Source organism: Cibotium barometz, chromosome 39, assembly GCF_041138505.1.
Source record: "Cibotium barometz isolate CiBa-2024 chromosome 39, ASM4113850v1, whole genome shotgun sequence".
Lineage (NCBI taxonomy): Eukaryota > Viridiplantae > Streptophyta > Polypodiopsida > Cyatheales > Cibotiaceae > Cibotium > Cibotium barometz.
In genome coordinates, this window is record NC_141084.1 from 8,873,655 (window position 1) to 8,892,493 (window position 18,839).

Below are 18,839 nucleotides of genomic sequence, written 5' to 3' on the forward strand. Positions count from 1 at the left end.
AATGCCCTTCTCTTGAGCATAACCTTTTGCAACAAGCCTAGCCTTATGGCGATCCACTGTGCCATCAGGCTTACGCTTCAATTTGTATACCCACTTAGTGCCAATGGCCTTCTTGCCAGGGGGCAAGTCACATAAAGACCATGTACCATTCTTCATAATAGCATCATATTCTGCTTGCATAGCAGCCATCCAATTTTCTGAACTTTGTGCCTCATCAAATGAAACAGGCTCACTTTCATCGCACATACTAGAAACAGCCAATGCATAACAATCTGACGCATAAGAGGCACCATGAGAGCCAGAACGAGTGCGACTAGACAAAGGGGCATCCAACTTGCTGTCACGCAAAGTCTGCACCAGCCATTTAGGCATATTCCTAGAGCCCTCAATCTCTTGTCTCTCATCCTCAAGTGCATCATGCACATCTGCATCAGATATAGGCTGATCTGTGCCATCATTTAAAACCTGCATAGGCTGAAAAACTGCCTCATGAGGTATTGCACTTGACTGTGCACCACTGAAAAGAGGCAACAATGTATCATAGACATCACGTGAGCTTATACTTGTCTCGTTAGTACATGAAACCAAGGGCTGAACTGCATCTTCCACAAATACAACATCACGGCTAACCAAAATGCGCTTTGTCTGTGGATGATACAAACGATAGCCTTTGCTCTCAGCACTATATCCAACAAAAATACATTTGACAGCTTTGTCATCCAATTTTCTGCGATGTTGCACAGGCACTAATGCATATGCCAGGCAACCAAAAACACGTAAATGGCCAACAGATGGCTTGCGGCCATGCCAAGCCTCATATGGAGTGACAACCTGTAATGCTTTGGTGGGACACCTGTTTAGTACATAAGTGGCACACATGACAGCCTCAAGCCAAAAACCATGTGGTAGACTTTGACTCTTAACCATACATCTTGCCATTTCCATGAGAGACCTATTTTTTCTCTCAGCCACACCATTTTGCTGTGGTGTATACGGCACTGTACATTGGTGTTTTATCCCACGCTCAGCCAGAAATGCATTAAATTCTGAAGACATATACTCCCCCCCTCGATCTGAACGGAGGGTGCCCATCTTACTTTCTGACACATTTTCAGCCATAACCAAAAACTGTTTGAAGCACAAAAACACTTCGGACTTTGCCTTCAAAGGATATACCCATGCATGCCTGGTAAGATCATCAATGAAAGTCACGAAGTAAAGGTAGTTTCCAAATGATGGAGTTTGCATGGGACCACAAACATCACTGTGAACAAGCTGCAATCTGCGTTCAGCTCTCACTGATCCATCTTTGGGAAAGGAAGCACGCTGCATTTTACCCAATATGCAGCCCTCACAAACATGCTTGACAGGTGCCTCAAGCTTAGGCAAAGAAGACACCATTTCAGATTTCTGCAGGCGCAGCAAACTTGCAAAATTCAGATGACCAAAACGTGCATGCCACAGTTTTGCATCTGAAATAGCCTGCGTATCCATAATAGCACATGCTGAATCCTCTACACATTTGCCATCCATATTGAGCTTATACAGCCCTCGACATAGTGAACCAGATGCTACAATGATGTCACCACAAGAGAGATCATGAACAGTACATCTGTCATCCACAAATTTTACAACCAAACCTGTTTTGGCAAATGCGGATACTGACAGCAGATTCTTTTTGATCCCTGGCACATACAATGCATCAAAAAGTGTAAAGGTGTTGCCATTTGCAACATTCAGCACAATCTTTCCAACTCCTTTAACGGGATAAGAGGAGTTATTGGCACAAGTGACAGTATTCCCTGTGGGAGCAGACTCAAGGAAAGTGAATAAACTGCGCTGCGAGGTGATATGCTTAGTGGCACCACTGTCAAAGTACCATACATCTGAATCTACTGCAGACATACATGTGTCATGCAAAGATGGGTCATAACTGCACTGCGCATTGAATGCCCATTCTGTATCTAGCACAACATTAGCAGATTCATTGTTAGAAGGAGAGGCATCTGCAACAGCCATACCAGCCTCTTTCTTCTTAGCCTCTTTCGCAGCCAGCTTAGGACACGCTTTGATGACATGATCATTTCCCTTACAGTACTTGCAAAATGTCTTCTGTTTGTCACCCTTCTTCTCATCTTTGTCTTCCTTCTTTGGTTGCGCAGCATTTGCAGATTTCTGCTTACTAGAAGAAAAGCCAGCTTTACCTTTCCCGCTTCTCTGACTAGCAACGAAAGCTTGATCTGCGACACGCATAATATTCCTGTTTTGCCTTGACTGGTCTTCTTGCAGCAAAACAGAAACTAACTCCTCAAATGATAAGGCATTGGGATTGCCTTTCATCATCAAGCGAAGAGTGGAAGCAAAACCCTGATAAGAATCTGGTAGACCATTCAAAACAGTCTGCACAAGTGAACTGTCTGACAGGATTTCATCTGCAGAAATGAGCTGCTCTTTGAAATCCTTGATCTTTGTCAAAAAGCTATCCATAGAATCACCTTCATTCATATGCTCACTCTCCAACTGTTTTCGGAGATAAGCAACACGAGCCTCATTTCTTGCCTGATACAATGTGGCAAGTACATCCCAAGCATCCTTAGAAGTCCTGCAAGAGCGAATATGTGGGATAATGGTACGTTTGACAGACAGCGCAATCAAGGCATGAGCCTGCGCATCTCTACCATCCCAACGAATCTGCTCTGCTGAAAGTGGTGGTTCTCGAACAGCTGCTACAGCACTTGTGCCTGCACCATCATCAACAGTACCTGTTTCTGATGTGTTTGCAGCATTCCCAGCCACAATAGGACGTGCATCAATACCCTGCACAATATTCCATAACCCCTTTGCTACCAATACATGTCGCATCATATATGCCCACAATGGATAGTTGGTACCATCCAACTTATCCTCAGCAGCCAACATGCGGAATACATCATTGTTGTCAGCCATGGCCAATGACTGTACTACTAGATGTAAATGCTGTCTGTAAGAGGTAAACCTGTATAAAATCGACCTGTGCTATGTAGCACAGCCCAAAACAGACGAATGGGCACCTGTCCTGCAGATTTTAATCTTGACAGAAAATCTGCACAGTAGGACGATTTTGCCTGCGCAGTACTTGGAATGCAAAAACGGAGGGCGAAATGACCTCAGATCAAAATTCTGAAATGACCGAGCCCTATGGGTTCTCCCACGGCATATACTAACCTGCAGACGCTCGTGAAACCTCGTCGCAATCGGAGGAGATGAAGCGGCAGGTGCCGGTGATGCTGCCCGGGAGGAGGAAGCCTGCTCTGATACCAATTGTTGGAATTAGGGTTGCAGGAATGCACACACAACTTCAAGAAGATGAGGAAGCTTGAGCACAACACAGTAGCGTATTATGAGTGCCAAAAATGAAAGATAACAAGCCCTAGAAGATAATGGGCGTATATACAATGCACGGGGGAAAAAACCTCCTAGTGAGGGAAAAAGTGCCCCGGCGGTCCTAAGTGTGTTCACACACATCACTACTATAATATGGTAACAAAATATGTTCGAATGGAATTTCCTTTAAGCTAGAGGTCATTTGATAGGAGTTCCTAGATTTACTTATGGACTTGTTTCCATTATCCCTTGGACCATGGCTCATCTACCTTGGCCTTTCCTTTGTCAATCTTTTTAGGAACCCATTATTCGTTACCGAGAGTTGCATAATTTGTTGATACGTGCTTTGATGTGGCCTGTCAGTGTATCTTCTTTGAGCATGATAATGATTTTTGATATCCTTTTGTTCTCATCCTCTATTGGTCGCACCCTTGATTTGGCTTCATCTTTGGTACTCTATCCTTGTTGATAGTACCCTTGGGCTTTAAGGAGCTTTTGGTGGTCACCCATCCATGCATGGTCACACCCTTAATCTAGCTTTATCTTTGGTACTCTATCATGTTGGTAGTACCCTTGGGCTTTTAAGGAGCTTTCTATGGTCTCACCCATCCTTGTGTGGCTAAGTTACCCTTCAGTGGCTTCTTCCTTTCCTATTAACCTTGGTTTTTGGAGGCTACTATTATTGGTATTTTACCCGTGGGGGTTCTTTATAAAGTGGAGGTCTTAGGGATTGGGGTATCTTTGGCAATTCTTTGCTTTCTCTTGTTGTTTCTCCTTAGTTTTGGCTCGGTCTTTATATCCCTAGGTTTAGCTTTTGACTTGTTGACACTGGCCCTTGATAAGATTGGGAAGGGATGTTTCGATAAGGCTTGGAGCTTGTAGATGATTGTAGTAGTTACCAGCTCAATAAAACATGTTTGTAAAAAAGTAAGCAATTTCTAGATCTCTCAGGATATTTTCCCTGGTTCCCCTTCTTCAAGAAGAACATTCATCATCCTATGCTCAAGTTTGATAGTTTTAGTCCCTGCCACCTAGTCGATGTTGTCCTATTTGGTGATCCATCCTCTTCTAAGGATGATTTCTTTTGGCATTGTTCTTGTAGTCATGACAAAGAAACTGCCTTCCATGAAAAAAGAGTTGAAATGGAAAATAAGATTTATAAATCCTTCACGTTCATTATACAGTCCTCAAACAACTTGCACTAATGCCTTTTTAGGCTCAAGGATTGGATTCCCTAATGAGATCAAGTCTCATAGGACATCATCATATGTCTAACATAGAAAGTTTGGCTATATTCTTTTTATTTGCCTTAAAGTCTAAGCAAAGCCTTGCAAGCTTACTTCTTCTTCTCTGTCATAATTATCTAACGTAGCCATATGGACAGGTAGGATGTCTCTCCTTAGTTTTTCTTTTTCTTCATGAGCCTTAGCTTCTCGTTGAGCTTGTTTCTTCTTTTGGTCTACTTTTTTCTTTCCTCAGCTAGGTGAATGGCTTCTAGTTATTCAAAGAAAAGAGATCCGTAAAACTTTCTAAGTTTTCTTCCATTTAGGAATCCTTCCATTTGGACTCCATCCAATGTTTTCTAGAGGTGGACAATTCCTTCTGTGGTCATTTTGTAGATCTTGAAAGGACTCATTCCTTGTAGCTTGAGTTCTATTTTGTTTTTCTTGAGGTTGTAGAGCAAGACCAACCCCTTCCTTAAATGTTTGGGTGTGATATTCGAGTCGAGCCATCTTTTCCTCCTCCTCTTTTTGGCATACCTACCCACCAAAGAGTGTAACCTAGCCTCTTCTAGTTTCATGATCTCTCAATGAGTCATTCAAATAACTCATGGCATGTCCACTCCATTTGTTTGGCTACTCTCAACATTAGAATTCATGAAATCCACAAGAGCATCTAGTCCAAAGACCAAGTTGAAAGGTTTCATCCCTGTTAAAGTTTTATAGGTAGTTTGGTATACCCACAATGTTGATGCGATTTTATGTTCCTAATCAACCTTTGAAGCATCTAGCATTTTTGAGAGCACGGTGCATACTAGTTGGTGTATAAGATTTTTTTCCTGCTCTTTGCTTGTCCATTTGTCTGTGGATATGGAGAAGACCTATATTGGATAACCATAAATTCTCCTAAGAGAAGCTCCACCACTTCATTTAAGAAATGAGTCCCTCAGTCATCACTAATGAGTTAAAGGGGACATCCAAACCTTGTGATGATGTTCTCATCATAGAGAGGAACTTGGCACAACAGACGTCCTAGTGTGAGCCTTGACTATGATCTTAGCCTCCACCATGATCACATAACCTATAGCTACGATAATGTATCATGCTTCTTGCATGCTTTTAGCTATAAGGCTACTGGGTCCTATGAAATTCATTCCCCATTTTAGAAAATGGTCTGATAGACATTATTGGTTGTAAAACTATTCTATCTCTTTGTTGTGGTATTATTGTGAAGCGTTGGCACTCATCACATGTTTTGACATATTCTATAGCATCTCAAAAAATTATCTGTCCCCCCTAACCCAACATAGAGGACTTTTCAAGTGGTGATTTTGCCCTAAAAATATCCTTCAGTGACTCCTACATTAGCTTGTTTTAGAATATCTATGTACTCATTCTCGCACACACAAAGTTAAGACATCATCTTTTACCTTTTTATAGAGTTGAAATAAGTGTGTAAGGGGTTGATGCCTTCACAAGTTGTTTTATTCTTTTTAAGGACATTGATTCTTGCATCAAGAATCCATGGCTCAATAACCAGTTGGAGTTGAGGATGATCTTCTAGACACTAATCTATTCCAAATTAGTTTTGTATCAAAATGGAGCTATGAAATTACTTAATGGTCAGCTACTCTTATATGCATTGACCCTTTCTCACTAAGGTAGTGAAATCAAACTCAAGAAGAAATGCTAGCCACCTTATAATTTTCCCTGTGGTGCACGGTTTGTTCAAGAGATAGAGTAAGGCTTGGATTAAGGCTTGATGGTCAACATAAAATACAAACTTGTTTTCTAATAGATAATGGTGAAGCTTCTTCTTAGAATTTGATAATCTTTCTTTCTTAGTGGTCATATAGTTCTTCTTAGGCCCATTTGATTTTATTCTATTTGCATAGCACATTAGAAAATCCATGTTCATTTATCTTGGTTCAGCTAATATGCATCCTCTATGGAATACGCCGATGCATGCATATGGAATATGACATTCGGAGCTAAGATCAAAGCTAGTGTTAGCTTGTGGAATGCTTCCTTACATTCTTCAGTCCAGGACGAAACATACCAACAGGGCATGAAGGACTAAAGAGTGATTCCTCGCATTTTTTAGTCCATTGAAACATACCAATAGGGCATATAAAGGTCTTTGTGATCTATACATGAATATGAATCTTCTATAATGCCCTGTTTGTCCCATAAATCTTTGGTCAGACTTATGGCTTTAGGTGTCTTCAGTTCTAAAATAATGTGGATCTCTCTTTTATCTATTGTTATCTGATTTTTGGACGCTGGATTTTCTAATATTCTCCCATGCCTAACCATGAATTTACACTTTTCTGGCTTCAGGCACAGTCTATAGTATTAGCATCTCTAAAACACTTGCCATAGATGAGGGATATGCTCTTTTCTTAACTTTAAGTTCACACAGAGGTCACCCATGAAGACTCTAAGAATTTATCTAAGAAATCCTTATTAGTGGTGGTGGACATCATTCATTTTTGAAACATAGCTGACATGCATTTGTGAGTCCAAATAACATTACTCTACATGCAAACACTTCCCACTATATTGAAAATGTGTTCTTTTAGATCCATGGATACTTGATTACAAATGTTGGTTCTTTAGATCTATGGATTCTTGATTGTAACCTAAAATCTCGTCTAAGAAGCTATATGCTTCTTTTCTTGTTACCCTTTCGAGCACATGTTTAGTGTATAGAAAGGATAATGGTCTCTCATTGTTGTGGTAGCATTTACCTCTTTTAAGTTTACACATATGTGGATCTTTCCATTCTTCTTTGGTACTACTATGACCACTGGTGACACCCAATCAATCTATGTGCTCCATATTGTATATGAAACTTATAGAGATAAGTCTATTAAGTTCTTCCTTAGTGCTTTTAGAATAGGTTTTATTGTAATAAGTGTATATGGCCTCTATTTGAGTAGTCTTGCACCACCACCCACACAAGATGTTAGTAAACTTCTAGAGGGACTCCCTTATGTTTGAATAACTCTAAGGAACACATCTCTATATTCCTTAAGTAACTTTGATTCTTTGGTTTCCTCCTCAAGCATCGTGTGTATAGATCCATACCTTTTTTAGGTTCTTACACTACCCACATGTGCAATTGTATGTTGGTAGAATTTTGGAGGGACTCCCTTCAAATCTGAATAACTCCAAGGAACACATTTCTGTATTCCTTGATTAACTCTGTTAATTTGGTTTCCTCATCAAGCATTAAGTCTATAGAGATCATAACTTTTTAGGTTCTTCCCTACGTTATGCTAGGTTAATTTGTTTGCATCCTCCTCATTTTTCATAAGACACAAACCCAGTTCCTTTTCTCTCTCTTTTTGGTCTTGGTGCACACACTTGTTGAGATATTGAGCTCAGCTAGTGTGAACTAGGTGACATGCCAAGATTATAGCCCCACATTTACACCACTGGGGGTGCTCTCTCAATTCCACAAGAAAAAAGGGGAGAAATGAGAGGCTTCTAACGAAAAATAGAGGGCATACCTCAAGGTGAACGGCCGACAAAATAAGAACCAAAGAAGTTGTAGAATAAATCTCTATACATACAGACCCTCACAACTCTACCAAAACAGAAACAATTGTGAAACTTGCTAATTTTGAGCTAGAATTCCCTTAAAAAGACCACCTAGCTCTGCATGGGGAGCCTTCATGTTGACACCAGGGCTAGCCACACAATCTTGTATCTTAGGAGATGTGGACCTCGTTAGGCCACCCACCCCTCACACCATCCATTAGCAACCATCACTATGGTAAACAATTTTTCCAGTCCACGACCGTTGGTTGTTTTAAAGTGAAGTTTTTTCATTAGATCTAACTTCTGTATCTTGCAAGTTTTACGTGACTTCCCCCCACAAGTACAATGAGAGAAAGCATCATCCTCATAAGGGGATGGATCATAGGCCCACCACCACCGATTACATAGTTAGCCAACAAACAAGAACCGTGAAATGCTCGAGCTCCCCAATGGAATGGTTATCATACCATTGGTGCACGAGGATATCCATTACCTTTCGACATCCCAAGCCTTGTCATCCAACCACACAACATCATTTCTCTGGGTAACCCATAATACATGACAATTCCCTTGCCTGGATGCGTCTACCACCCCCTCAAACCCTATCGGAGACCCTAAACCTCGTCGATATAGAGATGAATACCACCCCTTAAGCCGCTCATAAAATGTCAAACTCCACAAGCCCTCAGGGAGATCACTAGTAAGTAGTGTGTACCAAAGAGTACCCTAGCTAGCTAAGGCAAGTTCGATGCCTAAGCAAAGATGTGACAGCCACCATTGGGTCCAAAGCCTACCTTTGAACATAAAACTACCAAGCAAGATGATCTTGAAAGGTAGAGAAGTAGTGGTTCTCTCAATCTGAGCCCTATGGATCCTAGTCAACAAACTACTAGAAGCCCATGGCTTCTACAAGGGGAACCCTTTGGTTTGGGTCCCAAAAAACCTCATTGTCTGCACACCCCCTTGAGCCAAAAAGATCAGGCTATTTGATGGATCCTGACAAAAGTGCTAGAAGCACAAGGATTCTCTGACATTATCTGCATAATATTTACGGGAAGTAAAAATGTGCTAAGGGAAGATTAACAAATTACTTATGTACTCTACTTCCATTGGCCACCTCCAATGACTTGGAGGTGGCCAATGCTCATGTGTTCCCAATGAAGTACACTGATTTAATTTTGTTTATAACTTGTAATGCTCATTTTTCATACTCTCAAATCAAATAAATAACTAAGGAGCTTGAATTTTCACCTCATGAACATCTTACAAATCATGACACTTTCATCTCTTTTCTTTTAATAAGTTTGAGAGCTACACGTACCCTTGTGCCAGTTATCTAGGTGCATATACATTGTGTGCTTGGTTCAACAAGATTTTTACTCTATCCCAACAACTGGACCCTCACATACATATTTTTATTAAAGCTTTTTATTGTATCTCAACAAACCATTATGACCCACACATACATATTTAAGTTAATCTAGAGAATAGTTAAGGATAATAAGTGATAGGATTGGCTGGATATATTACAACCTCAACCCAAAGATCAATATTTTTCTTACCTGTATCTCTATGTTGTGTGCATTACTACTTGTTCTGCCATACCTACTTTTGTCTTCTTGTATAAAAATATCATCCTTTGGATCTAGTTGGAATTCAATGCCTCTTTTTAAAAAAAAATACAAAGCTATGTTAAATGACAGTATACATTTATCACTCTATAAAGATAAGAGAGTAATAGAAAAAACACATAACTATAAACATTATGATCTTTATTACACACAAAAAAACAACTATCCAACACATTTTACCCCCATTAAAAAATATTTTTTTTCTAAACAACCTATCTTTTAATTGAATGGAACCATTAAACATACCTCCATATTTCTTTCTTTCACTCTTCACATGTTGTCAAACAAATAGTGGTTGATGTGCTTGAATTATTCCTTACAAAATAGTTAGTGAAGAAAAAAAATAGTGGTTGATGTGCTTGAATTATTCCTTACAAATAGTTAGTGAAGAAAAAAATGATTTCTAAGTTCCATTTAAAAAAAGTTACAAAATAGTTAGTGAAGGAAAAAATGATTTTTGAGTTCCATGGTGCCAAAAAAATGAAAAGACCTCACATTGTCCTTATTTATCTATTCAAACTCATCTCCTCAAAATAAGGGTCTCTTGATTCTTAGAATCTTTCAACCATTAATGCTTAGAATAGATGGAAAGAAGGAAACTAAGTAAAAAATTTGAAGATGTGACAAGATGTGAGAAACCAAAGACTCAACATAGAAATTTAAATTTTTAGGAGAGAAAATGGTTTAGGCAGAAATACTAAAAGGAAATTGGAAAAAACTTACATAAAAACTCTAGAAGCATAAATAAATGTGTGGGTAAAAGGAAATTCAAATTTTTAATTCTAAATAACAATATATCCTACATACAAACGTACATGAAGCTCAAATCCACCTCATAATGATGGAGTCAAAAAGGTAGAAGATTGGTCTGAGAACTCAAGTCAAATAAAATTTATAATTTTTCATAAAATAGAAAAGTACTTTTCAAATTAAAAATTTGACAAGGTTGGGTTACATTACACTATTACAATAGAGAAATGGGTTAATGTATTTAAATGTGGCACCAATTGTGACATTTAAGGTTCTAGAAAACAAAAGAGATTGCCCATTTTTATTACTTTCTTTAGCACTCTTCTTTGATTTAAGGAAGAGAGAGAAGGCCCTTATTTCCTTAGAGGGCCCCTTTTTAATTACAAAATAGAACCTTGAGAAGCTCTTACATGGTTTTCAAGTACTGCTTCTTTTCTAGCTAAACCTTATGGTACTTATGGTACTCTCCATGGCTAGTATCAAAATTCATGGATGCATTTTATTCATGTAAACTACCCTTGGGTGGCTCATCACTACTTTTCTTTATTTTCCTCTTCTCCTTTTTATTCATGGATGCATTTTATTCATGTAAACTACCCTTGGGTGGCTCATCACTACTTTTCTTTATTTTCCTCTTCTCCTTTTTCTTTTTATGTCATTGTCATCAAAGTTAGCTTCTTCCATCCTGGACTTCATAGGTGAGTTGGTAAAAAGTAGATGGACTCTTGATGAACAAGATTTCTCGAGTTCAATTCTTGCTACTCACCTCACCCGATGAGTTGGTAAGTGCTTTAGGATCTCTACCGAAGAGGGGAAAAAACACCTTCTTCCACACTTTCATCCTTTGGTTCTTTTTACCTTTAGGCTCTTCACATTGCAAGTGGCTCCTTGGATCTCTAGACCTCCAAGCTTACACTCTTGATTTTATTCTCATGGTTGAAAAGGTTGGCTTCTTGTCCCCTGCAACCATGTTGAGTGGTTTTGCACCTTGCCTTGAGTTGTTGTATTATGCCTACTAATCAATTACTAAAGGAATAAACGGACAATCCATAAATGGGAGAGCAATACCATAGACATTACATAAGGGTTAAATTTCCATTAGCATACCTCATTGGGTAGTTGAGCCACCCTCTAGTTGCCTCCACACACAAAGCATTCCATTGTCTTTGTTTACATAACTGTGTTGTTGCATTCATGGGGGATACCGTTTCCCACCTCCATCATGTAGTATAACACATTGTCACTTTTGCTTACCCATTCATCATGCACACGTCCATTGGTGCTATGTTTTGAGGAACATAAATGGAAAATAAAGGGCCATGGCTTAGGTAAATCCCTTAACTTCAAAGAAAAGAAAGATCAAAAGTTTCTACAATAACAAAAAGCACCATGTCTAGCTATCAATCCTATCAACTTGCACCTTAAAAAGGATTCAATATGGTGAAGTGTGTATATATTAATGAGACAGTTCTAGGTCTGGCCCTATTAAAATTTAAATAATTCAATGTTGTGGTAATTGGATGATTACTTCTTAGATTTCTCCAACTGTATTCTTGTGTATCACTCGAATACCATGTGGTAATTGGATGATTACTTCTTATTTTTCTCCAACGCTATTCATGTGTATCACTAGAATAACTGGATGATTACTTCTTAGATTTCTCCAACTGTATTCTTGTGTATCACTCGAATACCATGTGGTAATTGGATGATTACTTCTTATTTTTCTCCAACGCTATTCATGTGTATCACTAGAATAAAAATAAAATAAATAGAACATGAACCCAATGTGAGGAAGGCACTTGAATTACTTAGAAAGCATAAGTTACATGCACACACAAGTAATTATACCTTCTTTGCCAACATAATCAAGAACCCTAGACACATCATTTCCAAAGATGGTGTATCCCTTGATCTCAATGAGGCATAAGTGGTAGTGGATTGGTCGATACCAAAATGATGAAAGATGTGAAAGGGTTTTATCAAAAGTCCATAAGTAAATAAGTCAAGATTTTTGCACCTTCAAAATTTTCTTTTAGAGAAGAACAAATGTACTAAGTGGGATGAAAAATGTCAAATATGTTTTTATATATTGAAGGTGCACTACTTATTGTACTAATGCTCTAGAGGCCCCAAAATTCAAGGAAACTTTTGTTGTAACCACCTACATTTTGAGCACTAGCTATTGCACTAAAATTCAATAAACACTTTATGGTAACTAGTGATGTAAGTAGAGTTTCACTAGCTATTGCACTAAAATTCAAGACATTTTGTGGTAACTAGTAATGTGAGTAGAGTTTCTATTGGAGGAGACTTTGAGCTAGGACAACCTACCCAAAAGGAAAGTATATAAACTGAGTATATTTGTTATTATTAATGTTAGGTTTCAACCAAATTGGAAAATTGAATGAGACTTAAGTTAGGGCAACCTACCCAAAGGGAAAGGATTTAAATTGAGTATATTTGTTATTATCAATGTTAGATTTTAACCAAATTAGAAAGCTAATGAAAACATGAAGTATGATGGGAATAAATGCGTGTGGGGACTTTCAAGGGAATGGATCTTGAATGAGGGTCTTAAAGTGGAGAGAAGTAAGTGGAAGCTAAAAGTGTTATATTCAAACATCTATATATTTTTTTATGGGAATATGGCAAATGGGTGCAAAAAATCTATACGTGTGAAGCCTGCTTTGTGAATCTAAGGATATGCTCTACCCTAAAAGATGGCAAGCATACATGGAAAATATATCTTTCTCTCTTTTATCTCACAAACATGGGGTAATTGAGTATGGAAAATATATATCCTTTTCTCTCCTCTCTCACAAACATGGGGTAACTCCCTTTAGTTTTGTGGGTGCTTCTAACTCTCTTTGTATGACACAAAGGGGTTGTGTAATGAACAAAGAAGAGAAGGAGTGAATAGGTGGAGAAAACATGGACAAGATAGCACCGTGAGGGAGGGATGGTTGGCCAACTACTTGGTGTGAATCATGATAAGGTAATTACAATCCATTCTTCATTCGTGCAACTATGAGCTTGTAAGCAAGCTAGAGAGAGAGAGAGATTATGCTTGATTTATCATGTGTGTGTGTGTGTGTGTGTGTGTGTGTGTGTGTGTGTGTGTGTGTGTGTGAGAGAGAGAGAGAGAGAGAGAGAGAGAGAGAGAGAGATTATGCTTGATTTATCATGTGTGTGTGTGTGTGTGTGTGTGTGTGTGTGTGTGTGTGAGAGAGAGAGAGAGAGAGAGAGAGAGAGATTATGCTTGATTTATCATGTGTGTGTGTGTGTGTGTGTGTGTGTGTGTGTGAGAGAGAGAGAGAGAGAGATTATGCTTGATTTATCATGTGTGTGTGTGTGTGTGTGTGTGTGTGTGTGTGTGTGTGTGAGAGAGAGAGAGAGAGTGAGTGAGTGAGTAAGTGAGAGAGATGTTGCTTGAGAAATTGATTATGTGTTTTATTTAGCTTTTTAGGATGTTTACACGAGCAGCCTGATGTGGGATTTAAAGATAAAAATAGCTTTTTCTATTTTCAATAAACAAATATTGCTTGGTTGTTTTTAGCAAGTAAAAAATCTTATGTCAGTTTAAATCTTACCCATGTCCTTGCAAGAATAGCAACCACCAAAAGCAATAACTCCAAACGTTTTTTTTGCAAGAATCAACAGGACACACTATGTTGAGACATTCTTCTCACTATATGTAACTAGATGGTACCTCACCATATGTAACTAGAAGGTATTTGACAACCTTGGCCTCAATAATCTCTTAACTTATTTTAAATTATCTTTTTTTTTAAATTGAAGACCTTGGCCTCAATAATCTCTTCACTTAGAACCTTGTTTTAAATTATCTATTATTTTTCCATCCCCCTCTCCCTCAGCTCTTTCTTCCCCCTCTCTCATCTCCCCTTTCCATTTCTTTTGTATTTTTTTTAAAAATTTAAGTGTTTTTAAGCTTTTGAGATAGCAAAAAAGAACTTTGACAAAAGACCTTGTGAGATTTCAAACAAAATATAATTGATTTTGTTGACTAGGCTAGGGAGGTCATGTGATTTCCTCTCCATAGTATGATACATTTTAAATGTACATAGAAGCTCACAATTTGGGCATGGTTTTTCCTAAAAAAAGTAAACCAATTGATGATGACATGAAAGGTTGTGAAAGTAAGCGAATTGATGTTGACATGAAAGGAGGTTTGAAATTTGGGCTGTTCTGTCTCTTTGAGAACAGTGGTTCACATTTGAATTTTCTACTATTAGGTAAACTAATCCTACGTAAAAGCTTTAATGACACCAACAACCAAAAAGTGATCCCGATGACACTTTTCCTCCTACCACTACTAACACTATGTGCTTGCTTTGGTGGATGGTTGTAGAAAGTAGTACCTCATTTACTCTTTACATTAATTCAATAAAAATTTGTGTCGAATTTTTTTCTCAATGCATGATGCTCATGTCTTTCCAATTACAAATCTCATTATTGAGAGAGTTCAAATTTGCTTCTCTTCTCTCCTCTCTCTCTCTCTCTCTCTCTCTCTCTCTCTCTCTCTCTCATCGTGTGAGCAAATAAATAAAACGGGCTACAACCGTTTTGCTGCCCTAATGTGGCAGAAGTGGTTAGTTCATGGAATTGATATTCAACACATCCTATGTTTGAATCTCACTTCTTGTCGGATAGATCAATATCGGTCTCTTGGGATTGTTTCTACGACGTTGAAAAGCTCACACACATAAAAACACAACTCAAAACACACACACACACAGTAACATTCAACAACAGCCCAAGATTACTCCCCATCATATTACTATGCACACTACACTTACATACTATGAGACAATATTTGTGAGATAGCACGTACATGGGCAAACAACTATACAGAGAGTGCCAATTGCTCATCACACCAATTCTTGGAAGAGGAATACGCTCTTGCACCCAACTCTCTCCCTTAACAAGACTAGCAATCAGAGCAACATGTTTACTCTTCAACGTATGCAATTTAAGAGACTGCTCATTTTGAAAGGCAATCCTCCCTACAACCAAGCTCTCGTATCATGTGAGGACATCCTAGCCATTAAATTAGGATACATTCTTTTGCAGAATGCCCAATAAATCATGCCAACTCAACATTACCTCACAAAAGATGAGCTGACAATGTAGGGAAAGGCCATGGGAAGTCCTTTCAACCAATGACCCATTTTCCTAGGGAAAGGCCAACCCATGGCCTTTCACAACCATCATGGTCTTAGGGAGTGGAACAATTTTTGATTGGGGAGTGGAACAATTTTTATAAATTCTCTTTGTTGATGTGGCATATTTTTATTAGCTCTTTATTTTTCAACATTCCATGTACTGATGTGTCAAGGTATTATTGACCTTCTATTTTTTTACATTCTCAATGCTTATGTGTCGTCAACTCATTTGCTTTCATTTGAGTAAAATTCCCACCGCTGATGTGTCAACATCCTATGGTGCATTCTTTAAAAACAAAGCTTGCTGATTTGATGGCTGGGATTTATTTTCGGAAGACCCAAGACCATGATGGTTAAAAATCATTAGTACACCTTCTGGTGTCTCACACGTACCACTTGCATGTGTTAGCATATCCCTACTTTGTTTATTCTCTGCTAGGATCAAACTCTGTTTCTTAACTATCTACTATAGTCTTCTCCATAATTCATGCCCATCTCTCGATTCTCATAGCATCGATGATAATGCATCCAAATTTTACTCCTTTGTTACCCCTCTGATCTCGGATCACCAAAAACCCCTAGTGTGTAGTAACCTTGATACATCAAATACAGTGATTGGAATATGCAGCAAGCATGAAAGGTACACCATTGGCTCAATACATCACTATGTATAGAAACATTATACAGAAATCACAACTCAAAGTCTCATCCACTGTGACATATATTTTGACCTCAGAAGTTGAACCGGCGTGCCAAAATAAGAAACACTTCAAAGGTTTTGGTGGAGATAATGAAACCAAAAACACCCAAAAACCAAAAAAAGAAAAAAGGAGGAGAGAAAAGTTGGTGACTGGGGAGACCCATGTTTTGTTTTGTAGACTGTAGAACTCAAAGGGACTCATATGTCCGTCCACCTAACACAAGCAAGGGGGATTGGAGGGGCATGATTACCCACCCTTCTGTACCAGACTGACAATAACTTGAACGAGCAACATTGCCCAACGTTACTCAATGTGTCATCGTCGTGTAACCAGCCTCGTCGGGGACTTGTGTAGCCAGCCTCATCAGCTTGATACCTGAAGACACTTGGGCAAGGGTAGGGAAAGAGGGGCACCAGATTTCAAGTAGTGCCGGGTCGAGTGGAGCTTCTTTTTTATCTTCCTTACCACCATAGGCCTGTAATTGCACACCATCGCCGCCCATGCTGCTGCTTTGAACTTGCTCAGAGAGGACCTCAGCTTTTCTGACATGGTCTCTTCTCTCGTGAACTTGTAGCTGTGGAGATACAATTGTCTGTTCCTGTAGCTCTCATACCCTGGACACAGGTAAAACTCACCTTCATCCCAACCATAGGATGGTGCTTCAATCAGTCTATGGTGTTCTGAGCTTTCCTCATAGTAATCCTCTCCATACTTTTTGCTGTATGAGGGGTGGGAGCTCAAGCTGGCTTGAATGTGGGTGTCCATATTCCCTACACCACCACATTTTTGCAGATTAGCATTTTACTTGGTTAACCAAAAAAAAGGTAAGCATATAATCAAGTTCTTAAAGAGAAAGAATTAATCTCAAAAGGAGATTTAAGCCCAAAACAAACATAATGTGAGGGCAACATAAGAAAACATCAAGATGAGAGCATGGCATCATACTGACACAATTTGGATGAGACGGTCGGCTTAGTCAGCACATATCAACATGCTCGACATCAATCGACATGGGCTCGACGTCCATAAACTAGAAGTTCTTCATAATCATTCATTCTACAGCTTTCTGCAACCATGGTAGTGCTAAGATCAGCATAAAATAATCTGGTTTGATTATTAGAAACACTCTCTAAGGTAGGGATAATGGAGCTACCAGGGCTCATAAGCTCACTACCATGGCTAAACCAAACAAACTATATAAGAGAGCACCGCACTGCCATAGCCATACAATACATAGCCAAGACAACACCACCATAGCCATGCCAGGAAAACCAAGAAGGACAACAGCGCAAGACCTTGCCTTCATAGCTACACAGATAACATTCCATGGCCATAACACACCTAAAAACCACAAATAGAACTATATATATATATATATATATATATAAACAAGTGCAAAAAAGAGAACCACCTAGAGCTGGAATAAAATAAGCGCAAAATTACGCTGCTCATCAGTAAAAAGATAGAACCGCCATAGCTAAATCAGAGAACAAGCTGTCCAATTCAAGAGCCATAAACACTTTCTTAATCCCTCTACTAAGCACTCCTTGCTAAGGGAACTGGCCCTAAAAAACAACATAAAAGCTTTCCAGAAGCCACTCTGTACTCTGTATTAAGCCAGGCTGAGCAACCCACAATCGAGAAAGCCTTTCTTTTGGGGGCATTTTTGTACCTTGCGCTACGCAAATTCTGAAGATTATAAAGCCATGACGAGCGCCGCCCACCATCAAAGAGGAGGAGGAGGAGGAGGAGGAGGAGGAGGAGGCGGCCCCTTCGGCGCGGGAGCGCAGTTGGAGAGCTACCTACGGTACTTGTGCAATTTGGGAGCAAAAACACAGCCCAGAAGCCGCCATAGGTGTACCCCCCTAAGCAAAAATGTGTGAAACAAAGGGCGTCCCATCACTCTTTCAATTTTCCCGACGTTAAATAAAGGTTTGCTTCTGCAAAGGGCAAAGGGCATTCTATGCATCCATGTATATTCAATGTTCTATGCATCCATGCATATTCACATGCCCCACATTGACCATCACGACCCAATACAGGATTTGAAGGTGTACAATACAAGCCTCAATGTGTTTAGGATATGAGTTCACAAGGTTCTTGGCCGAAACCTCATGGGCAACGGCTGAATGGTGCATGCAAGCTTGATTTTCCTGAGCTTCCTTGCCTATCAAAAAATGGATTGTTTGTAAACAGGTAATGTGCATTTGAACAAGTTGCATGAAAACAACATTGAAAATGTGTTAAAAACGGGTCAAAATGGGTAAAACAGCTAGCAAAAATTAAGACTAGGGGCATGTTATGTACTAGGTGAAAGAAACAATATTGAAAAAGCCTCTTGCCTTAGGATGTGGAAGCTTTTGCTTTTGGATCAAAGTTAAACTCAAAGTCGCATCTATCAGAAGAGAGCATGATCTCCCTTCTTCCACAGATTCATTAAAG

The 18,839-nt window shown here is 39.1% G+C and overlaps 1 protein-coding gene across 6 annotated transcripts; it reads right to left on the minus strand.

Annotated features, from left to right (window-relative positions):
* Positions 1–16,344: 16,344 nt before the first annotated feature.
* Positions 16,345–18,476, minus strand: LOC147615690 (uncharacterized). 6 transcript variants are annotated; one of them, XR_015262622.1, is made up of 3 exons: positions 18,070–18,476; positions 17,347–17,463; positions 16,345–17,167 (listed from the first exon to the last, which is right to left on the minus strand). XR_015262622.1 is itself a non-coding variant. In XM_086778247.1 (2 exons), exons 1-2 carry the CDS (start codon positions 18,122–18,124, stop codon positions 16,761–16,763), a joined length of 462 nt encoding a protein of 153 aa, XP_086634373.1. In that variant the 5' UTR covers positions 18,125–18,342; the 3' UTR covers positions 16,345–16,760. The 6 variants fall into 6 exon arrangements, 1 of the variants encoding a protein (XP_086634373.1); XR_015262619.1 differs by having other exon boundaries at positions 17,343–17,463; positions 18,070–18,345; XR_015262623.1 differs by lacking the exon at positions 18,070–18,476 and adding an exon at positions 17,809–18,060.
* Between the last annotated feature and the right edge of the window lie 363 nt (positions 18,477–18,839).

Excerpts from the sequence above, each read along its gene's own strand:
- LOC147615690 (XM_086778247.1), bottom strand. The coding sequence starts at position 18,124 with ATGGTGGGCGGCGCTCGTCATGGCTTTATAATCTTCAGAATTTGCGTA. Across the intron at positions 17,168-18,069 it reads CAGAATTTGCGTAGCGCAAG|GGAATATGGACACCCACATT; the intron begins GTACAAAAATGC and ends GTGGTGGTGTAG.